This window comes from Coenobita brevimanus, chromosome 116, assembly GCF_032717465.1.
Source record: "Coenobita brevimanus isolate Jiangsu-jjx chromosome 116, ASM3271746v2, whole genome shotgun sequence".
Taxonomy (NCBI): domain Eukaryota; kingdom Metazoa; phylum Arthropoda; class Malacostraca; order Decapoda; family Coenobitidae; genus Coenobita; species Coenobita brevimanus.
The window spans coordinates 15,282,734-15,304,802 of record NC_137069.1 but is presented as its reverse complement, the minus strand read 5'-3'; the positions used below and the strand labels follow the sequence as shown (position 1 = coordinate 15,304,802).

At 43.0% G+C, this 22,069-nt stretch overlaps 1 protein-coding gene across 1 annotated transcript; it reads left to right on the top strand.

Annotated features, from left to right (window-relative positions):
* The first annotated feature begins 6,086 nt into the window (after window positions 1-6,086).
* On the top strand, window positions 6,087-20,227 carry LOC145418794 (uncharacterized). Its single transcript, XM_080287125.1, has 3 exons — window positions 6,087-6,156; window positions 13,051-13,203; window positions 20,025-20,227. The coding sequence occupies exons 1-3, from the start codon at window positions 6,087-6,089 to the stop codon at window positions 20,225-20,227; spliced, it is 426 nt and encodes a 141-aa protein (XP_080143251.1).
* Window positions 20,228-22,069: the final 1,842 nt, after the last annotated feature.

Here is a 22,069-nt window from a genome sequence, read left to right as displayed (position 1 = left end):
GGGATTGAGGCGTCTGGCAATAGATAGATAGATAGACTTTTCCCATGGTGGGCATTTCCTCCATCACTTCCCCCCTCTGACTTCCTCATAGCTGACATTAAAATTTCTTCAGTTGATGTATTTTCTGCCATCACTGGCCTCAGTACTAACAAGGCATATGGGCCTGATGGGGTCCCTCCTGTTGTTCTCAAGAACTGTGCTTCTGTGCTTACACCCTGCCTAGGCAAACTCTTTTGCCTTTGTCTGTCAACTTGTACCTTTCTTCTTGCTGGAAGTTTGCTCTCATTCAGCCAGTCCCAAAGAAGGGTGACCACTCCCAACCCTCCAACTATCGTCCAATTGCTTTAACGTCCTGTATTTCAAAAGTTTTCGAGTCAGTTCTCAATAGAAAAATTTTAAGGCATCTTTCCTATCACAACCTTCTTTCCGATCGTCAGTACGGGTTCCGTCAGGGACGCTCCACTGGCGATCTTCTCACCTACCTTTCAGACTCCTGGCCATCCTCCTTTCGGGACTTTGGCGAAAGCTTTGCCATTGCACTTGACATCTCAAAGGCTTTCGATCGAGTCTGGCATAAATCTTTAATTTCCAAACTGCCCTCCTACGGTTTCTATCCTTCTATCTGTGCCTTCATCGCTAGCTTCCTTTCTGGTCGTTCTATCGCCGCTGTTGTAGACGGCCATCGTTCTTCTCCTAGATCTATCAACAGTGGTGTTCCTCAGGGCTCTGTCCTATCACCAACTCTCTTCCTTTTTATTCATCATTGATCTTCTAAGCTGTACATCTAACCCTATCCACTCATACGCTGATGACTCCACCCTTCACCTTTCCATTCGGTTCCCGCAACGCCCATCTCAACAGTTACTTCAACAAAGGGATGAGGCTATGGCACACCTAATGTCTGACTTGGCTTGTATCTCTGACTGGGGTAAAAATAATATGGTTGTTTTTAATGCATCTAAGACTCAGTTCTTACACCTATCAACCCGACAAAATCTTCTACAGGTATACCCACTAATGTTTAATAATATTCAGCTTAATCCTGCATCATCCTTGAACATGCTCGGGGTTTCATTTACTCAGGACTTATCTTGGAAAGATCATATTACATTTCTTGTAAAATCTGCTTCGAAGAGATTGGGTGTGCTAAGCCGACTCCGCTCTTTTTTACCCCCGCACAATTGTTGACTCTATACAGGGGTTTTATCCGCCCCTGTGTGGAGTACAACTCTCATGTGTGGGGAGGCTCCCCACATACAGCTCTTCTCAATAGGGTGGAGTCAAAGGCTTTTTGTCTCATTAACTCTCCTCCTCTTACTGACTCCCTTCAACCTTTGTCTCTTTGCCGCACTGTTGCATCTTTATCTCTTTTCTATCACTACTTTAATGGTCACTGCTCCTCTGAACTGTCTGCTTGCATTCCTCCACCTCTATGACGGGCACGTAGCACCCGTCTGGCAGCAAACTCTCATCCCTTTTCTGTCCAACTCTCTAAGGCAAGAGTTAACCGTTACTCCCAGTCTTTCATTTATGCAACAGGTCAACTTTGGAACTGTCTCCCTCTGTCTGTATTTCCTGCTGCCTATGATCTCCAGTCTTTCAAACACAGTGTGTCCAGGCATCTCAAAATGATCGGATTTTGAATTTGGCTCTCTACTGTATTTTGTTTTTCTCTTGGAGGGAACTGTTCCTGCGGGCTCATGGCCTTTGGTTCCTTCTTCCTCGCATAAAAAAAAAAAAAATGTCCAGCCCGCTCCCCCCGCCTCACCCTACCCTGCCTCACCCTACGTGGCCTTATCCTGCCCTGCCTGCCTAACCCTGCTCTGCCTCACTCTACCCTGCCTCACCTTGCCTTCCCTTACTCTGCCTTGCTTCACCCTGCCCTGCGTCGCCTTTCCTTGCCCTGACACCCTACCCTGCCTTACCCTTTTGTGCCTCACCCTACTTTGCCTTACACTACCCTGCCTTACCCTACCCTGCCTCACCCTGTTTTCCTCTATCCTACCCGACCCTGCCCTGCCTCACTCGACCCCGCCTCACCTTGCCTTCCCTTACTCTGCCTCATTCTGCCTTGCTTCACCCTTCCCGGCGACGCCTTACATTGCCCTGACATCCTACCCTGCCTAACCCTGCCCTGCTTCACTCTACTTTGCCTTACCCTACCCTGCTCTCCTCTACCCTGCTCTCCTCTACCCTGGCACCCTACCCTGCCTCACCCTGCTTTGCCCTACCCTACCCCACCCTGCCCTGTTGTCACGGGGTTTTTAAAATAAATACAATATTAAAGGATAATGTTCAATAATACTGAAGAGCAGGGACAACGAATTATCTTGCTAAATCAAGCAGTGATTACTTTATGCCGGCTCGCTTCGCCGATTCTCTCAGAACGAGAATTTATAAACTTTCTCAACAGTACACAGCAGAGACCAATTACTCACAATTGCTGTTTATTAGTACTGTTAGCCTCTGGAGAAAGTGACTTCACCCCTGACAATAAATAACTAATACTACTTAATATCAGGTTCTTGCTGATGCGTTAACTCCTAGAAGGCACAACGGATTTTAAGCTTAATACAACAAGACTGGCCTAAGTACCAGTTTGAATAGCAAAGCGTTTATGCAAGCTAGAAGCTAGAAGGGAAATAAGCTTAATTATTAAATGAAACACGAGTTTATATTACATTAAGCTCAAAGAAAAGAACTGTTAAATTTATTGATTACAAAGGAATAAATATAACATTACATTTCAAAGTGAATTCAAAATAAAGAGATCGCACTCGCTCACTCAGAAGCTAAATTCTTAAACCTAGGAAAATACGAAAAGGAAATACTGGTCAATGTAGCGTATCACCAAGGAAGGGTGGGAGCCTGGAGAACTGTAGTCTAGTGGAGTCTGGGTGCTAGAAGACCTCTCTCACTCTCAGTACTGGAGCACAGAACCACACTCCGTCGCGACAGACAAAAGACTCCTTCAAATACGATGTGTGTGGTAGGATGCACCGGCCAGCCGGAAGAAGTCGTGGCCAACGGTTGAGGCAAGCAGGGGCGAACAATATAGAAACAATAATATCGCTCAGTAGAGCACTTAATGACGTGCATTAGAACGGTCACTTTTGAAACAGTGACGAATGTTTTGAAAAAAGTATACCATCGAAATGGAGAGAGAAACGGTTAACTGAACGATACACAGTGAGTTTTCCACTAATAGTTCGTGGTTTCTCACAAAAGGAAAATGTCGCGAATTTGATTCGTGACATTATATAAACATCCAGTTCATTTAAGTTTACTGTTAGATTGAAAGACAGACATATAAGACTAGCAACTCTAACAACAACAACAGTACCAGCATGCTCCAAACAACTGTACAAACCTGTTTAACTGTTCTCCATATAACTGACTGGGTTGCACTGGCACAATACAGTGATTCATCAGCTTTTTCCTTCGAAGTGGATTATAGTCTATCTGGCACTTGTTTATTACCCCCTGACTGTCCTCTTCTGTATATTATATAAATCCATCCAGTATCGCCATACTCTGCATAAATGTTGTACAGAAGGATACTAATAACCAACTGTATCCAAAAATAAATCGCAAAGAAAGAGGTGTTCGGCAGGCTTCTTAACAGACGAAAAGACAGGCCAGCGTCTAGTAATGTACAGTCTCCTTAGGAAAGTATGAAGACTTATTTCCTTCGTCTCTCTCTCTCTCTCTCTCTCCTTAGATTTTTTTTTCACACTTTCGCTCACTCTGTTTTGAGAAGAGAACATTACATTTCTTTTTTCTTCGTCTTCTTCGGACAGGCTGTGATGGCGGGTCGATGGCTGTGGGCGGCCCTTTCTACCCAGCTGGTCACACTGGCATTGCTACTAACGCCTGGTAAGTAAAAAAAGAAAAAAAAAATTCTTAGGTATCTGTGACTCTCTCTCTCTCTCTCTCTCTCTCTCTCTCTCACCTGCGTCCAAGAACCAGGTTAATGGGAGTAACGTGAGCTGATCTTGTGTTTGTTCTAGATTTTGTTATCGTTTGTTGTTGTTGTTGTTGTTCATGTTGTTGTTGGAGAACTTTGGGAAATAACACACAAGTACTTAATAATAACAAAATATGTTTTCACGGGGTATGCTTTGCTTGTCCTACCTCCACCTCACCACCACCTACCTTCCCCGCCCAACCCCACCCAACCCCACCACACCCTACCCTACCCTACCCTTACCCTACCCTACCCTACCCTACCCTACCCTACCCTACCCTACCCTACCCTACCCCACCCCACCCCACCCCACCCCACCCCACCCCACCCTACCTTACCCTGCCCTGCCCTGCCCTGCCCTGCCCTGCCCTGCCTCACCCCACCCCACCCCACCCTACCCTACCCAACCCAACCCAACCCTACCTTGCCCTGCCCTGCCCTGCCCTGCCTCACCCCACCCCACCCCACCCCACCCCACCCCACCCCACCCCACCCTACCCTACCTTACCCTGCCCTGCCCTGCCCTGCCTCACCCCACCCCACCCCACCCCACCCCACCCTACCCTACCCAACCCAACCCAACCCAACCCTACCTTGCCCTGCCCTGCCCTGCCCTGCCCCACCCCACCCCACCCCACCCCACCCCACCCCACCCCACCCCACCCCACCCCACCCCATTCCACTCTACCCCACCCCACACAACCCCACCCCACACAATCCCACCCCCACCCCACCCCGACGCTTTCATTCTTGTAATAATATCAAGACTTCAGAACACCCTCACCTGTGTGGGGCTCGAACCCAGCTCGGCACTGTAGGTCCTAAAGATGTGTGGCCGTCACGTACTTATAACTCTTTTCCTGTCACACACACACACACACACACACACACACACACACACACACACACACACACACACACACACACACACACACACACACACCTATGACCTCCATTCTTGTAAACCCAGTGTGTCCAGGCATCTCGAAATTTACGGAGCCTGAATTTGTCTATCTGGTTATTTTGTTTTTATTTTGTTCTTGGAGGGATCAGTCTTGCGGGTTTGTGGCCTTTGGTTCCTTCTTCCATTATAAAAAATCTGGAATAAATTGGCTCATTATTATTATTATTATTTTTTTTTGGGGGGGGGAATCTTCCGGGCAGGCCTTTGGTTCCTTCGTCCTTGCATTAAAAAAAAAAAAATCTGGAATACCTGACCTCCTGATCGATAAATTCTCAAATAAGTGAAAATAGCCTAGGTAAAGAAAGAATGAAATAATAAAAATTATTAAATACGCCACCGAAAGCAAGGAGAAAAGAATATCATTCTAACTAATGTGAATATTTTTGAGCATCCATGATTTTTTTGATGTTTATGAGGCAGTGAAATATAACTATTGAATCATGCTGTATATATTTTTTCTCAATATTGAAGATTTCGATATTGGTAATAAGTTCCATACAGGGAGGTGAAGAAATCTGGAAACTGATGGCTGTGAAAATTCCTCTATATATCATTCCTTTATTTCTTCACTACGTCTCTTCAGATATGGCATCTCTCTCTCTCTCTCTCTCTCTCTCTCTCTCTCTCTCTCTCTCTCTCTCTCTCTCTCTCTCTCTCTCTCTCCGCTATACTCCTTTCACCTTAATTGGTCCAGATTTTCGTCCTTTTGCGGCTTATATCACGAAGATCACTGGCTTGAAAAGGACATTGATACCGTTCTACATCCTTTCCATAGCACTTCTTCGTGACTAGCATCATATTCTAATGTTGCGATTTAACGTAGCGAAAGATGGATGGATGGCAGTTTTAGGTCAAGTTAAAGTAGAAATAGTATAGAAGTATAGCAATGATAAGGATTATCTCAAAATATTTATCCACACACACACACACACACACACACACACACACACACACACACACACACACACACACACACACACACACACACACACTACAAATATATGAAATACAGGCTAACCACATCTAACAGGTACAATTCTTCCTTAAACTTCCTCCATCGATTTTTATTTTTGTTTTTGCTTTTACTTTCGCTCACGCTGTTTTGCGAAGAGGACATTACATTTCTTTTTCTTCGCCTTCTCCGGACAGGCTGTGATGGCGGGTCGGTGGCTGTGGGCGGCCCTTTCTACCCTGCTGGTCACACTGGCACTGCTACTAACGCCGGGTAAGTAAAGAAGAAGAAAAAGGAAAAGAAGAACTAGGTTTCTGTGACTCACTCTCTCTCTCTCTCTCTCTCTCTCTCTCTCCAATTTTCACACCCCTAAGTTTCCATAAAATTTTCACCCACTGTATGGACCTTATTACCAATGTCGAAGTCTTGAAGAAAGAGAATATATATATATATATATATATATATATATATATATATATATATATATATATATATATATATATATATATATACACACACACACACACACACACACACACACACAGCATGATTCAACAGTTTTCTTTCACTGCCTCAAAAACGTAAAAAAAAAAATCATGGAGGCTCAAAAATATTCAAATTGGTAAGAACGATTTTTATTTTTTATTCCCTGGCTTTTCGTGGCGTATGTAATAATTTGTAATAACTTTTTTCTTTCTTTGCCCAGGCGATTTTCATTACCCGTGTCCGCCCCGGAGGGGCTCAGGGACGGGTATTGTTTTCACTCGGTTTGTCTGTTTGTATGTTAGTCTCTCGGTCTATCTGTGTGGCTGGTAGCAACTTTACGCGAGAACTATTGGTGCGATTGTGACTAAAATTACAGTGGTGATGGGCTATGACTCTCTGATCACCTGATTAAATTTTGGGCCAAATTGGGCCAAGGCCCAGACTGTAGGGCCAAAGAATGTAAAAAACAACGTAAAAAATGCGTTTTTCGTCATAACTACTTTCAAATCTGTTATATCGACATGACATCAAAACCTAAAGAAGCATCTTTCAAATCTGCATCCTATAACTTGCCTTATTATATCAGGGGGGTCACCCCCCAGTTAGCGATAGGGAGGGTCAGTGTCACTTGGGTCGGGCCTAAAATTTCAAATGGACATAAAATCGTCAATTTTCACCCGATTTATTCCAAATTTGATATGTGACATCTTTGACTAGATATCCTGTTGTTTATACGTCAGCACTAAAATGACTGCCGGGGATGGGTTTGCTGAGCCTTGGCACCGCATCTTGTTTATTTTAGAATTTATCGATTTGGAAGTCAGGTATTCCAGATTTTTTAAAATCAAGGAAGAAGGAACCAAAGGCCTGCCAGGAGGATTCCCCCTCCACCCAAAAAAACTAACCAGAGAGCCAATTTATTCCAGACTGTTTTAATGGAAGAAGGAACCAAAGGCCACAAACTCGCAAGATTGTTCGCTCCAAGAAGAAAAGATAAACGTAATAACCAGATAGACAAATTCAAGCTCCGTACATTTCGAGACGCCTGGACACACTGGATTTAAAAGACCAGAGAGCATAGGTGTGTGTGTGTGTGTGTGTGTGTGTGTGTGTGTGTGTGTGTGACAGAAAAAGAGTCATAATTACGTGACGGCCATACATCTTTTAGAACTACGGATCCGAGGTGGGTTCGAGCCCCACACAGGTGAGGGTGTTTTGATGTCGATATAATTGCAAGAATGAAAGTGTCGGGGTGGGATGGGGTAGGGTATGGTAGGGAAGGGTAGGGTGGGGGGAGGTAGGGGGTGGGGGTGAGGTGGGGGTAGGACCAGGAAAGCATATCCCCTTAAAATAGGTCTTGTTAAGTACTTGAGTGTTATTTCCCAAACTCCCCCAACAACAACAACAATAACTAAATCCAGAACAAACACAAGACCAGCTCACGTTCCTCCCATTACCCTGGTTCTTGGACGCAGGTGTGTGTGTGTGTGTGTGAGAGAGAGAGAGAGAGAGAGAGAGAGAGAGAGAGAGAGAGAGAGGAGAGATTTAAAGTAATTTGAAGACATATTTAAGGAAGAAACTAGAGAGAGAGAGGGAGAGAGAGAGAGAGCAAATCACCACGTTGTAGTCATCAATCATGCACCAGCCCGAGGTGTTCCGGGCACAGATTGGAATCCCAAAGAGTCTGAGAGTAATGGAGTAGGAAGAGCAAAGGTAGTCTCTCTCTCTCTCTCTCTCTCTCTCTCTCTCTCTCTCTCTCTCTCTCTCTCTTAGCTGAATAAAATCGTCTGGCTTTAGCGGGAATAGGTTGCTCGAGTAGGCTAGCATGAGAGGACGAAGACCCGTATTTTCGTCGGGTAAGGAGGCTCCCTAACACCTTTTCCTTATCGATTTATTTTTGGATATGACTGGTTAATATCCTTTTATAGGTTTATGCAGAGTATGACGATATTGGAAGGATTTATTTAACACAGAAGAGGACAGTAATGTGTAATAAGCAAAATAAATCTCTTAGGAAAAAGATGTATGGGAGTTTCCTCAAAAGAGGTGAGTAAGATGTATTAAGCAAACCCGATCGCCTAGGAAAAGGTGTTAGGGAATACGGGCCTAAGTATTATCCTAGTATTCATCAGCATCTTAGTAATTATTCAAGTTCGGTAAAGAAGGAGATTAATCCGAGTGTGAATAACTGAGGCCTGCTGAATAATGAATGGCAGTGTGTGTGTGTGTGTGTGTGTGTGTGTGTGTGTGTGTGTGTGTGTGGTGTATGTGTATGTGTATGTGTATGTGTGTGTGTGTATGTGTATGTGTGTGTGTGAAGTGAGCCCGTGGAAAGTTGTTACCGTCATCACCACCACCACCACCACCATCACTACCACCTCCACCAGCACTACCACCACCACCACGTTCCCCCGTCTTTATGAGTTTTATGTGATTTTCCTGTATTTTATCTCGTTTTTATGCTCTTTTTTATATCACCCGACGAATTTATTATAACTAGAATATTTTTTTGATGATGTCCTGTTCTTTACGATGCCACCTCTCGCCTCTGTTATATCGTATGTTCCCTGTCTTTCTGAGGTTTATGTGATTGTGTTGCTTTTTTCTCGCTTTTGGTTTATTTATATCACCAAACGAATATATTTTGCCAGATTTTTTTTTTTTTTTTTACGGTGTCCAGTGCATTAACTATATCACCTCACCCCTTTATGTCGTACGTTCCCCGTCTTTCCGAGTTTTATGCGATTTTCCTGCATTTTTTGTCCTTTTTTTAATACCACCAGACGAATTTATAATAAGTATAATTTTTTTTGATGGTGTCCAGTGCAATAACGATGTCACCTCTGTTTGTTGTACGTTCCCCACTGCTATGATCTTGTTTAAATTAGCTACATTTTCTTTCTTTCTTTCATTTTGTTTCTGTGTGTGGATAAAATCGTGTGCAGACAGTAAAAGTTTCACGATGCCACCGTTCACCTCTATTTATAATGCGTCTCCCGCTGCTCTGAGTGTATTTGAAGGAGCTATGTTTGTTACTGCTGTGTGTGTGTGTGTGTGTGTGTGTGTGTGTGTGTGTGTGTGTGTGTGTGTATGTGTGTGTGTGTGTGTTTGTATTTTCGTGTATTTTTGTATGAAGCATTCCCATTGACGAATTTGGATACAACCCTGGGCAGCCTTAGCCTTGCCACTCCCACCTGTCATAAGTTCTCCTGCAGTCCGTGCCAGATCCATTTTCCCAACAGCCCAGAGGACATCGAGGACAAGGCAAGGATAATGAACATGACCTTACATCGGCCTGCTACCATATAAGCCTTTGTTTTGACTCCTCTGTAACCTAATGATGACATCTCAGCAATGTCTGTCTCATCCTTGCCAGCAGAGGAAAGGGTCAAGTAGAGGTGAAAATAGGTGTACTTTTATTACAAGCGAGGGCGAAGCCCTTCCGAGTCTCTCATCAAGTAGTGGCCTTTCTCACACGTGAGAGGCCCAACCCGGCCTGGCCCAACCCAGGCCGGCCTGGCCAGGCCAATCCCGGCCCGACCCGACCCTGCCTGACCGTAACGCTTTTGAGAAGCTTATAACTCAGCGTCACAGGGCCGATCACTGCGTGGTTTGCACCATATGATAGCCCAGTTCTTTAGGATTTGTTGTTGACAGGTTTCATCTGTCAAAAACACACGTGGCTCGTGAAACGCGCTAAGTGCAGCATATGGAAAATCTTCAGAAGAGGGCCACAGGCCAGACAGTTTGTCGTAAAAGCATGAACTTGGTAGGTAGACAGCCATCAATATACTATAGGCATCCTCGGGGTGTAAGGCGAACTTCAGTGTTTTTGGATTTAAATGTCCTGCTCGTACCTCGCCGACAAAGGCGTTTTACTGGTATATATGGGCCGAGAATTATACCAAGCCTCTCGCAGCTTAGCAACAATAGCCAGCAGAGGAAAGTTTGAAATAGAAGAGGTGAAATATTAGGTGACCTTTTTTGTCTACATTTGTACCTTGGGTGTGAGTTTCTCTCTCTCTCTCTCTCTCTCTCTCTCTCTCTCTCTCTCTCTCTCTCTCTCTCTCATTCTGTTTAACCCAAATTAAGTGAAAGAAGACCCACTTTCTTTTCTCCCTCTCTCTCAACACACACACACACACACACACACACACACACACACACACACACACACACACACACACACACGTCACATAATCAAGCAGCCAAATATATTCAGTGACTTAATTGTTTGCCTTCTTGCTTGTAACCCCGCGTTGCAAAGAACCGAAGCGGATGATTGACATTTGCAACTCTCAACTAATCTGCATTTTGCCCTAGTACACGCACACAGAGACAAGCGAGCACACACACGTACAGACTGACTCAGACACACACACACACACACACACACACACACACACACACACACACACACACACACACACACACACACACACACACACAGTACTGAGGTCCCTTTAAACATGCACACACAAAGCTTACACGCAGTATTGCCTGCCTTTTACACACACACACACACACACACACACACACACACACACACACACACAGAGCCGTACGAAGCTCCTTTAAAACTCCTCTGGACAATTACTCCGAAAATCGTCTTTTAGTAGCACAAGAAAATGAACGTCATCCTCCTCCTCCTCCTCATCATCATCATCATCATCATCATTAGGGTGAGTCAGACTAATGCAGAACAAAGGCCTCTCCCACATTTTTCATCCAGTCCCAGCGAATCACCGAATTATATATAGGTTTCGGTAATTCTTTATTACATGGATCTTACCGTCTAACAACAGCAAGAATTAGTAACTAAGGAGACGCGCCACCGTGCTTAAGTAGCTAAATTAATCTGAACAAATTAGAATATACTTAACCCTGCGTATAATCCCCCAATCCTGGCAGTTGTAGTAGCTGTAATCCCAGGCTTATCTGAGCGTGAACCCGGTGGACTGCAGGCTTAAGTCCCCTTCCTCTTGCAATCCACCATCCTCCTGTCAGTGGGCATGGAGAGGGGGAGGGGAGATATGTTTTTAACCAAGCAGCAGAGCCAACTGTACTCGTTTTACTCTAACTTGGCCAGAAATTGCCCTCTATCTTGAATTCCATATTTTAACAACGCTTTAACACTGGATTATGATGCTAGTCACGAAGATGTTTTGTGGAATGGATGTAGAGTCGTATTTTTGTCTTTTCCAACCTTTGACTTCCGTAAAATAAGCTACGATAGGACGGAACTCTGGGCCAGGTTAGTGTGAAAGAACTATAGTCATATGTGTGGCACCGCGAGAAGGCTCCCACTCCACCACCAGACATGCCGTGCAGTAAATCAAGGTGTTTATTATTGTGTACGTTTAACTTCAATTATTCTAAATTACTCTAACCTTCGCTTTTAAGCCCCAAGCTCTAAGGAGAAATAAACCCGTGCAACCATGGCGCGTGTTGCAGAGCCTTGCGTGTGTTGCAGAAGGCGGAATCTCCTTTTCTCTGGCAGGCGCTTAATTCCTTCCTTTGTCCTTTGCAACGAAGTAAAGGGCCCGGCTTTCTCGACCAGCAGTTTGCATTTACACTGAGCCTTGTGATTATCTGGGCAAGGGGTGAGGCTGCTGTTTAGACGAAGGCAGTTTTTATATTGTGTGAGATTGGGATGAGGGGATAGGGAGGGGGATGTGGAAGTGGAGGGATAAGAGTGGGGGTTAGGGTGGGGGTGGGGTGGGGGAGAGTGGGTGTGGGTGGGGGATGGGGGGAAATGTGTGTGGTGTTTGGGGGGAAATGTGTGTGGTGTTTGGGGGGGGAATCGTGTGCGTGTGTGTGTGTGTGTGTGTGTGTGTGTGTGTTGTGATACGAAGCGGCAGTTCATCATCATCATCATCATCACCACCATCATCATCATCATCATTATCATCACCTTTCCTGACTTTCCTGCCTCGTTTTCCTCCCTTTTCAGGCTTCAGCGTGAACTGTTTCCTCTGCAGCTTCTTTCCTCGAACCATCATCATCACCACCACCACCACATTTTTCCTGATTTCCTACCCAATTTTCTTACCTTATTTTCATGTTTTCCTACCTATTTTTCTTACCATATTTTCCTGATATCCTACCCAATTTTATTACCATATTTTCCTGATTTCCTTCCCAATATTCTTGCCATATTTTCCTGATTTCGTACCCAATATTCCTGCCATATTTTCCTGATTTCCTACCCAACTTTCATACCATATTTTCCTGATTTCCTACCCAATTTTTCTTACCATGTTTTCCTGATTTCGTCCCCCATTTTTCCTACCAGATTTTCCTGATTTCCCTCCCACTCAGGCCTCAGCGTGGAGTGTTTCTTCTGCAGCAACTTACCCCAAATAATCATCGTCATCAAATTTTTCCTGATTTCCTTCTCAGTGTTCTTACCCAATTTTCCTGCCTGATTTTCCTAATTTTCCTGCCCCTCCAGGCTCAGCGTGGAGTGTTTCCTCTGCAGCTACTCTCCACAAATCACCATCACCATCATCATCATCATCACCATCATCATCATCATCATCACCACCATCATCATCATCATCATCATCATCACATTTTTCCTGATTTCGTACTCAATTTCCCTTCCCCGTTTTCCTAGCTGATGTTCCTCGTTTTCCTGCCCGTCCAGGCCTCATGTTCCTCGTTTTCCTGCCCCTCCAGGCCTCAGCGTGGAGTGTTTCCTCTGCAGCTACTCTCCTCGAAGCAACAGCTCGAGGATAGACGGCTGCATGGACGCCAACTTCACTGAGGAGCAGATCGAGTCCGGATCCTGCGACTTGGGCTGTGAATCGGTGACCGTCTACGATATTAATGGTGAGAGTGGAAGCTAGCTCTAATTTCTCTCTCCCTCTCTCTCTCTCTCTCTCTCTCTCTCTCTCTCTCTCTCTCTCAATCGGTGACCGTCTACGATATTAATGGTGAGAGTGGAAGCTAGCTCTAATTTCTCTCACACTGGATTCTCTCTCTCTCTCTCTCTCTGAATCGGTGACCGTCTACGATATTAATGGTGAGAGTGTAAGCTAGCTCTAATTTCTCTCACGCTGGATTCTCTCTGTCTCTGTCTCTCTGTCTGTCTCTCTCTCTCTCTCAATCGGTGACCGTCTACGATATTAATGGTGAGAGTGTAAGCTAGCTCTAATTTCTCACACACTGGATTCTCTCTCTCTCTCTCTCTCTCTCTCTCTCTCTCTCTCAATCGGTGACCGTCTACGATATTAATGGTGAGAGTGGAAGCTAGCTCTAATTTCTCTCTCCCTCTCTCTCTCTCTCTCTCTCTCTCTCTCTCTATCTCTCTCAATCGGTGACCGTCTACGATATTAATGGTGAGAGTGGAAGCTAGCTCTAATTTCTCTCACACTGGATTCTCTCTCTCTCTCTCTCTCTGAATCGGTGACCGTCTACGATATTAATGGTGAGAGTGTAAGCTAGCTCTAATTTCTCTCACGCTGGATTCTCTCTGTCTCTGTCTCTCTGTCTGTCTCTCTCTCTCTCTCAATCGGTGACCGTCTACGATATTAATGGTGAGAGTGTAAGCTAGCTCTAATTTCTCACACACTGGATTCTCTCTCTCTCTCTCTCTCTCTCTCTCTCTCTCTCAATCGGTGACCGTCTACGATATTAATGGTGAGAGTGTAAGCTAGCTCTAATTTCTCACACACTGAATTCTCTCTCTCTCTCTCTCTCTCTCTCTCTCTCTCTCTCTCTCTCTCTCTCTCTCTCTCTCTCTCTCAATCGGTGACCGTCTACGATATTAATGGTGAGAGTGTAAGCTAGCTCTAATTTACTCACACACTGGATTCTCGATAGATAGATAGACAGATGGACAGATTGACAGAAAGATGGATAGATAGATGGATAGATAGTTAAACTTCATATAGCTTGGCTGATATTCATTGGGAGTTTCTTAACCATATATGAGACCGGATGAGACAGTGAACTCTCTCTCTCTCTCTCTCTCTCTCTCTCTCTCTCTCTCTCTCTCTCAAGATGCTTCATATCAATTCATTATCCCCATTCTGTTTACATCTCTCTCCCTCTCTCACACAAAATAAAACACACTCTCTCTCTCTCTCTCTCTCTCTCTCTCTCTCTCTCTCTTGGGAGGCCTTTTTCGAGTTATGAGTGTAATTAACCACTCTCGCTTCAAGTTTATGGTGTATTGAAAAACTTTAAAAATTCGTGAAAGAGCAGTGGGCATAAATTTTCCTCTCTTACATGCCGCTCGACAAATGGTGAAGTGGTCTGGATTTGGTTTTTAGTTCTGTAATATTTATTATAGGGTAAAAGTTGGTTATTGAAGACTATGTGGTTAATAATAATAATAATAATAATAATAATAATAATAATAGTAATAATAATGGTAATACTGTTTTTGCTTCTGTTGCTGCAATTACTATTACTGCTAGTATTGGTGCTTCTACTACTATTACTACTACTACTACTGCTGCTACTACTACTACTACTACTACTACTACTACTACTACTGTTGTTGTTATTATTATTATTATTATTATTATTATTATTATTATTATTACAACTACTAGCACTACTACTGCTACTACTATTACTTCTGCTGCTGCTGTAGCTTCTACTGCTACTATTACCAATAATAAGAATAAGAATAAGAAGTATTGATGATGATGAAGAACGATGATGATGGTGATGACGAGGATGATGATGATGGTGATGACAAAAAAGGAGAACAAGAATTATAATACTCCAAAAAAATAATCTTTAATAAATGATGAATGAGTAAAGGTAACAAATTCACCTTTATTACACCTCATGGATAAAGTATTGAAACTTTCCAATTCGTCTTTTACCACAGTAGTTTGAGATTTTAAAGCCCTCAGTTTGAATACTTTTTTTTTTTTTTCATTTTTTCATTTTGGTTAAGGAGAAAGAATTAATTTAAGAGTGGTAAGAGGGGAAGAGGGAGGGTTCTAAGAGGGGAAGAGGGAGGGTTCTAAGAGGGGAAGAGGGAGGGTTCTAAGAGGGGAAGAGGGAGGGTTCTAAGAGGGGAAGAGGGAGGGTTCTAAGGGGGGAAGAGGGAGGGTTCAAAGAGGGGAAGAGGAAGGGTTCTAAGAGGGCAAGAGGGAGGGTTCGAAGAGGGGAAGAGGAAGGGTTCTAAGAGGGCAAGAGGGAGAGTTCTAAGAGGGCAAGAGGGAGAGTTTTAAGAGGGCAAGAGGGAGGGTTCTAAGAGGGGAAGATGGACGGTTCTAAGATGGAAGAGGGGGGGTTCTGAGAGGGGAAGAGGGAGGGTTCTAAGAGGGGAAGAGGGAGGGTTCTAAGAGGGGAAGAGGGAGGGTTCTAAGAGGGAAAGAGGGAGGGTTCTAAGAGGGGAAGAGGGAGGGTTCCTAGAGGGGAAAGGGAAGGGTTATATAAGGGATCAAATGGAGAGATAAAGAGAGAGCTTCGTGGATACGGGAATAGAGGAGGGTAGAGAATATAATCAGTACAATCCAAAAGCATAAATGGATGTGGGCAGGTCACGTCCTTCGTAGAACAGATAACAGATGGACAGCCAGGGTAACTGAGTGGCAGCCCAGAGATGGAGTGAGAGGAAGAGGCAGACAGAGAACAAGATGGAGGGATGAAGTAAGAGGAAGAGGCAGACAAAGAATGTGAGATGGTGTGAGAGGAAAGGGAAGACAGAGAACAAGATGGAGAGATGGAGAGAGAGGAAGAGGCAGAGAACAAAATGGAGAGATAGAGTGAGAGTAAGAGGCAGACAGAGAACAAGATGAAGAGATGGAGAAAGAGGCAGACAGAACAAGATGGAGAGATGGAGTGAGAGGAAGAGGCAGACAGGGGACAAGATGGAGAAATGGAGTGACTGGAAGAGGTAGACAGAGAACAAGATCGAGAGATGGAGTGAGGAAAGAGGCATACAGAACAAATTTGAGAGATGGAGTGAGAGGAAGAGGCAGACAGAGAATAAGATGGAATGATGGAGTGACAGGAAGAGGCAGACAGAGAACAAGACGGACAGATGGAGTGAGAGAAAGAGGCAGACAGAGAACAAGATGGAGAGATGGAGTGACAGGAAGAGGCAGACAGACAGAACAAGACGGACAGATGGAGTGAGAGAAAGGGGCAGACAGAGAACAAGTTTGAGAGATGGAGTGAGAGGAAAAGGCAAGCAAAGGATGAGATGGGGAGATGTTTTTGCAGATTTGCTGGGATTGGATGGAACAGGCTAACAGCTAATAGGTCAGAGTGGAGAAAAATGAGAGGCTTTCGTCCTGTTTAGAATGTTGATGATGATGATGATGATGATGACGGTGATCGTGATAGTGATGATGATGGTGGTGATGATGATGGTGGTGGTGATGGTGATGATGATGGTGTTGGTGATGGTGATGGTGAATTGGTGATGATGATGATGATGGTGAAGCAGGTTAGTAGGTAAGGGAAATACTTACGAATAAATATAACATATGTAAGAAGGTCTACAAGTAAGTACTGAGAATGAAGAACAACCTAGAGTGGATACGTTAGTAAGCTTAAGTATATTGGCAAGTATTGTAAGTAGGTCTCGAAATGGGTTAGTGTGTTGGAGTAGGTAGGCCCTCTGGTAAGTAGACACACAAGCCTCCGAGTAAGTCAATGAGTATATTGGTGTAAGTAGGCCACTGTGTAAGTAGATCAGTGTGTGGCAGTAAGTAAGTCTGGATGTATGTTAGTTTTACTATGTAAGTAAGCTACTATATCAGAGTAAGTAGGTTAGTATATCAGTTTAAGTAGGTTAGTATATCAGGGTAAGTAGGTTAGTATATCAGTGTAAGTAGGTAAGTATATCAGTAAATAAGTATGTTAGTATATCAGTAAGTAAGTATGTTAGTATATCAGAACCAGTAGGTTAGTATATCAGTTTAAGTAGGTTAGTGTATCAGAGTAAGTAGGTTGGTATGTCAGTGTAAGTATATCAGTAAGTATGTTAGTATTTCATAGTAAGTAGGTTAGTATATCAGTGTAAGTAGGTAAGTATATCAGTATGTTAATATATCAGAGAAAGTATGTTAGTATATTAGAGTAAGGAAGTAGGTTCAGAGTAGGCTAAGTATGCCTTCTCGTAAGTAGACCAACAAGCCAGGGATTAAGTAGGTTAGTATATGAAAGTACGTAAGTATGTTAGTATATCAGCGTCTGTAGTTTAGTATATCAGGGTAAGTAAGTATGTAGTGTATATCAGGGTAAGTAGGTCAGTACCGGTACACCAAAGTAAGTAATTAGGTTCAGAGTAAGTATGCTTTCTCATAAGTAGACCAATAAGCCAGGGAGAAAGTATGTTAGTATATCAGAGGAGGTAAGTATGTTAGTATATCAGAGGAAGTATGTTAGTATATCACTGTAAGTATGTAAGTATATAAAAGTAAATAGCTTCAGGGTAAGCATATCTCCAAGCAAGCAAACAAACAAGTGTGGGCGTAAGTAGGTTAATGCATCAGAGTAAGCAAGTAACCAGATTAGTATATCAGAGTAAGTTAGTATGTTAGTATATCAGCGTAAGTAGGTTAGTATATCAGTGTATGTTAGTATATCAGCGTAAGTAGGTTAGTATATCAGTGTATGTTAGTATATCAGTGTCTGTAGGCTGTGTCCCTAGCGTGGGGTATATCACGCTGAGCATATTAGGGTAATGGACTGAGACCGCTGGGAAGGCTATACTTACACGGATGCATACATACGTACATACGTACGTACATACATACATACATACGTAAGCACATACATACACCCGCACCGAGGACTGTTGTTACTGGATACAAGGAGGATACATACATGATACATAGATGATACATGTGTGATGCAAGACGTACACACACATACATACAGACATACATACGTCCATACATATACTTGGCTATTATAACAGACTAGATGCATACAAGGAATGTGGAGAGGATACATACATGATACATATACGAGTATAATACAGGTCACACACACATGTCTTGTGTGTGTGTGTGTGTGTGTGTGTGTGTGTGTGTGTGTGTGTGTGTGTGTGTGTGTAAGTAGGAAAATAAACTTTCAGATTTATTGGTGAAAATTTACGAAAACAAGAAAACTGAACTACAACCTCTTTAACAGTCCAGTGTCAACATATTGGAAAGTTTTACCTTGACCTGCCTTGGCCTTCCTTGACCTACCTTGACCAGCCTTTACCTACCTCGACCTTCCTTGACCTGTGACTTCAAGAACTGACCACTTTTGCCCTCACCTGCACCAGGAAGCGTTAATATGACCAGGAACTTTTACTTAAAATATAGTGAATTTCTGACAAAATGTTTCAGGGACAATTTTATCATAATTAGAGAGAGAGAGAGAGAGAGAGAGAGAGAAAGAAATAAAGAGTAAAGAGGAGACCTAGAATGAGATGGAGGGATGGAGTGGAGAGATATATGAGAGTGGGGGGGGAGGGTGAGTTGAGGGAGGGCAGCGTAATGGCAGAGGACAGGGCGACATGGACGGAGACAGAATGAGATGGAGGGATGGAGTGGAGATGTATATGAGAGAGAGGGTGAGAGCTGGGGGGAGGGCAGCGCAGTGGCAGTGGATAGGGAGACATGGGGGAAGATCGAGGATGAGATGGAGGGATGGAGTGCAGGGATATATGAGAGAGGGGAGTGTGAGTCAGGGGAAGGGCAATGTTATGGCATGGGACGGCGACATGGAGGAAGACCGAGGATGAGATGAAGGGATGGGGTGGAGAGGTTAATGAGAGAGCGGGTGTGAGCTGGAAGAAGGGCAGTGAAATGGCGGGGGACAGGGCGACATGGAGGCGATTTGTTTGTGGCCACCCTTTACGGGATTAAGGCGTCTGGCTGTACAGTAGATACATAGAATAGGTACGTAATACAAATCCCACGAATTTCTAAAATATATATATATATATATATATATATATATATATATATATATATATATATATATATATATATATATATATATATATATATATATATGTAGCTGAAAAGTAAACTTTATAAAGTAATTGCAATAAAAAAGATAACGAAAAGGTACTGAGATAAATTAAATATATAAATGAAATACTGATAAAAAATAATAATAATGTTAGCTCATGCAGATAAATTACTGATAAACCTTCATTGATTTTCTCCCTTTGATTATTCAGGTAAAGTGCTGTTCTTGAAGCTGGCAGCACATTACGTATGCATGGTGATTCTCTCTCTCTCTCTCTCTCTCTCTCTCTCTCTCTCTCTCTGTGGACTAAGTTTTATTTATCATATTGATATATTTTGTAGTGGTAGTCAACAGATTAGTATAAATGTTTTACTCTCTCTCTCTCTCTCTCTCTCTCTCTCTCTCTCTCTCTCTCTCGTAATATTAAGCCCGGACCATCTAAAAGGGATAGAATTGCCTGTGTGGCCCATAGATCGTACTTCTGTTTTGACGATTCCTTAACGTCTTTTCCTTAGCGACTCATTCCGTGCATGACGCTCATGATTCTCTTATTTCCTCCAATCCATATTAAAACGAGGTAAAAAAAAAAAAAAAAAAAAAAAAAACATGCCAGCAAGTATTAAAATCGCAATATGCCAAATAAATAGCTAAGGAAGAGGTGTTAGGACTCCTCCCAAAAATCTACCCCTCTCCTTTCTTCCCCTCAGAGGAGGTCGAGAGCTTCCACCGAAACTGCGCCACCAACGACACCATCATGACCAACACGTGCGAGACCTACACGACCCGGGTCCTCATCCGCCGGGTCTGCTCCTGTGACTCCTCCTACTGCAACTCAGCCTCTAGTCTACGGTGGACGGGGCTAATAGGAGTGGTGTCTCTAGCGGCGGTCCTCTATCTGGGGTCTACCTGAGTCCCCCCTGATGTTGCTATCTCCATTTTCCTTTTACCTTATCCCATTTTCTCAAAGGTGTGACTGCCCTTTTTCTTTTCTTCCCTCTTCCTTCTCGTTTTCTTTAAGCAGTGACTATTTTTTCCCCTCTCAGCTTTGACAACTGTTTTTTTCCCTCTGTCTTCTCGTTTTCTCTAAGCAGTGACTACCCTTTTTCTTTCCCTTGTTTTTTCATGAGTTTTTCTGCTTATTTTTCATGAGTTTTTCTGCTTATTTTTCATGAGTTTTTCTGCTTATTTTCTTTCCCCTATCCCATTTTCTCTAAGCTGTGACCACCCTTTTTCTTTCCCTCATTCTTCTCGTTTTCTCTAAGCATTGACTGTTTTTCTTCTCCCTTTCTTTTTCTTCATGACTTTTTTTTTTTTTCTTAGACTTTTCTTTCATAGGGTAGTTCTGTGCCTGTGATCTACATGAGTCCCTCCCCTATTATAACTTCTTCACTTGTTGGTTAGCCTCTCGTTTTCTTCCACCTTTTACCATCTTTTTCTATCTTTCTCCACGTCTTTTCTTGTTTCCTTCCTCTTCGTTTTCGTCTATATGTGTAGGTCTCTCTGGGATCTACACGAGTCTCCCCTAATGTAACTTCTTTGATTATATTTTTAGCCTGTCTCGTTTTCTTTAAGCATTCCCTGTCCTATTCTCTCTTTCCTCATATCCTTTCTTTTTTTCTGCATACTTCCTCTCTCTCTCTCTCTCTCTCTCTCTCTCTGTCCATGTGAGCTCAGTCTTCTTTCCAAAACCCTAATGAAGAAGACCGCCCACCCAAGTGTTTGAGAATTAGAAAGGAAAAATAGAGAGGCATTGGGAAGGAAAATAAAGAGACAAGAGAGAAATGAAGAAGGAAAATAAAGATTAAAATAAAAAGAGGAATTGGGAAGGAAAATAGAGAGAGAAATTAGGAAGGAAAATAAAGATTAAAATAAAAAGAGGAATTGGGAAGGAATATAAAGAGAAAAATTAATTGAGAAAATAGGAAGGAAAATAGAGAAAAATAATGAGAGGAAATGGGGAGGACAATAAAGAGAAAAATTAAGAGAAATTAAGAAGGAAAATAGAGAAAAATAAAAGAGGAATTGGGAAGGAAAATAGAAAAATAAGAGAAATTAGGAAGGAAAATAAAGAGAAAAATAAAAGAGAGGAATTGGGAGGACAATAAAGAGAAAAATAAAGAGAGGAATTGGAAGGAAAATAGAGAAAAATTGTGTTGGAAAATAGAGAAAAACAGAGTAGTTGGAAAGGAAAAAGAGGAGAATTGGGAAGGAAAAGTAGAGAAAATGGGAAGGAAAAAAAGAATGAAATTGGGAAGCCTTACAAATAGAACTATGGATCAGGGAGGAAAAGTGAGCCAAAACGGGATGAGATTTGAGATGAGATGAGCCAAGCCAGCGGTGTCAGACGAGATTTGAGATGAGAGAAGTGCGCGAGAATAATTAAAAGTGAAAAATGCCTTACAACGACTGAAAAAATGGATCAGAGAAGAGAAGTGAGCCGAGGTGAGAAGAGATATGAGATGAGAAAAGTGAGATCAGTTGTGAGCTAGAATTATGAGGAAGTTAAAATCTGGAAATCTGGAAGCATTACGACAACTGGAGCTGTGAATCAGAGAGCGGAAGTGGTCTGAGAAAAGTGGGATCGTTTGCGAGCAAAAATTATAGAAGAATGAGACTAAGTTGAAAATGAGTGAAGTGACATGAAGTTCCAGGGTTGACAGAACAGTAAATAGCATGAAGTGACTAAAATGAAGGGAAGGGAAGTGTGGATAAAGAGGGTGAGGTAAGGGGAAGTTTTGAGATGAAAGAATGA

Coding starts and splice junctions, on each gene's coding strand:
- LOC145418794 (XM_080287125.1), top strand. CDS start 6,087: ATGGCGGGTCGGTGGCTGTGGGCGGCCCTTTCTACCCTGCTGGTCACA. Junction 6,157..13,050: donor GGCACTGCTACTAACGCCGG/GTAAGTAAAGAA, acceptor CTGCCCCTCCAG/GCCTCAGCGTGGAGTGTTTC. Junction 13,204..20,024: donor GACCGTCTACGATATTAATG/GTGAGAGTGGAA, acceptor TCTTCCCCTCAG/AGGAGGTCGAGAGCTTCCAC.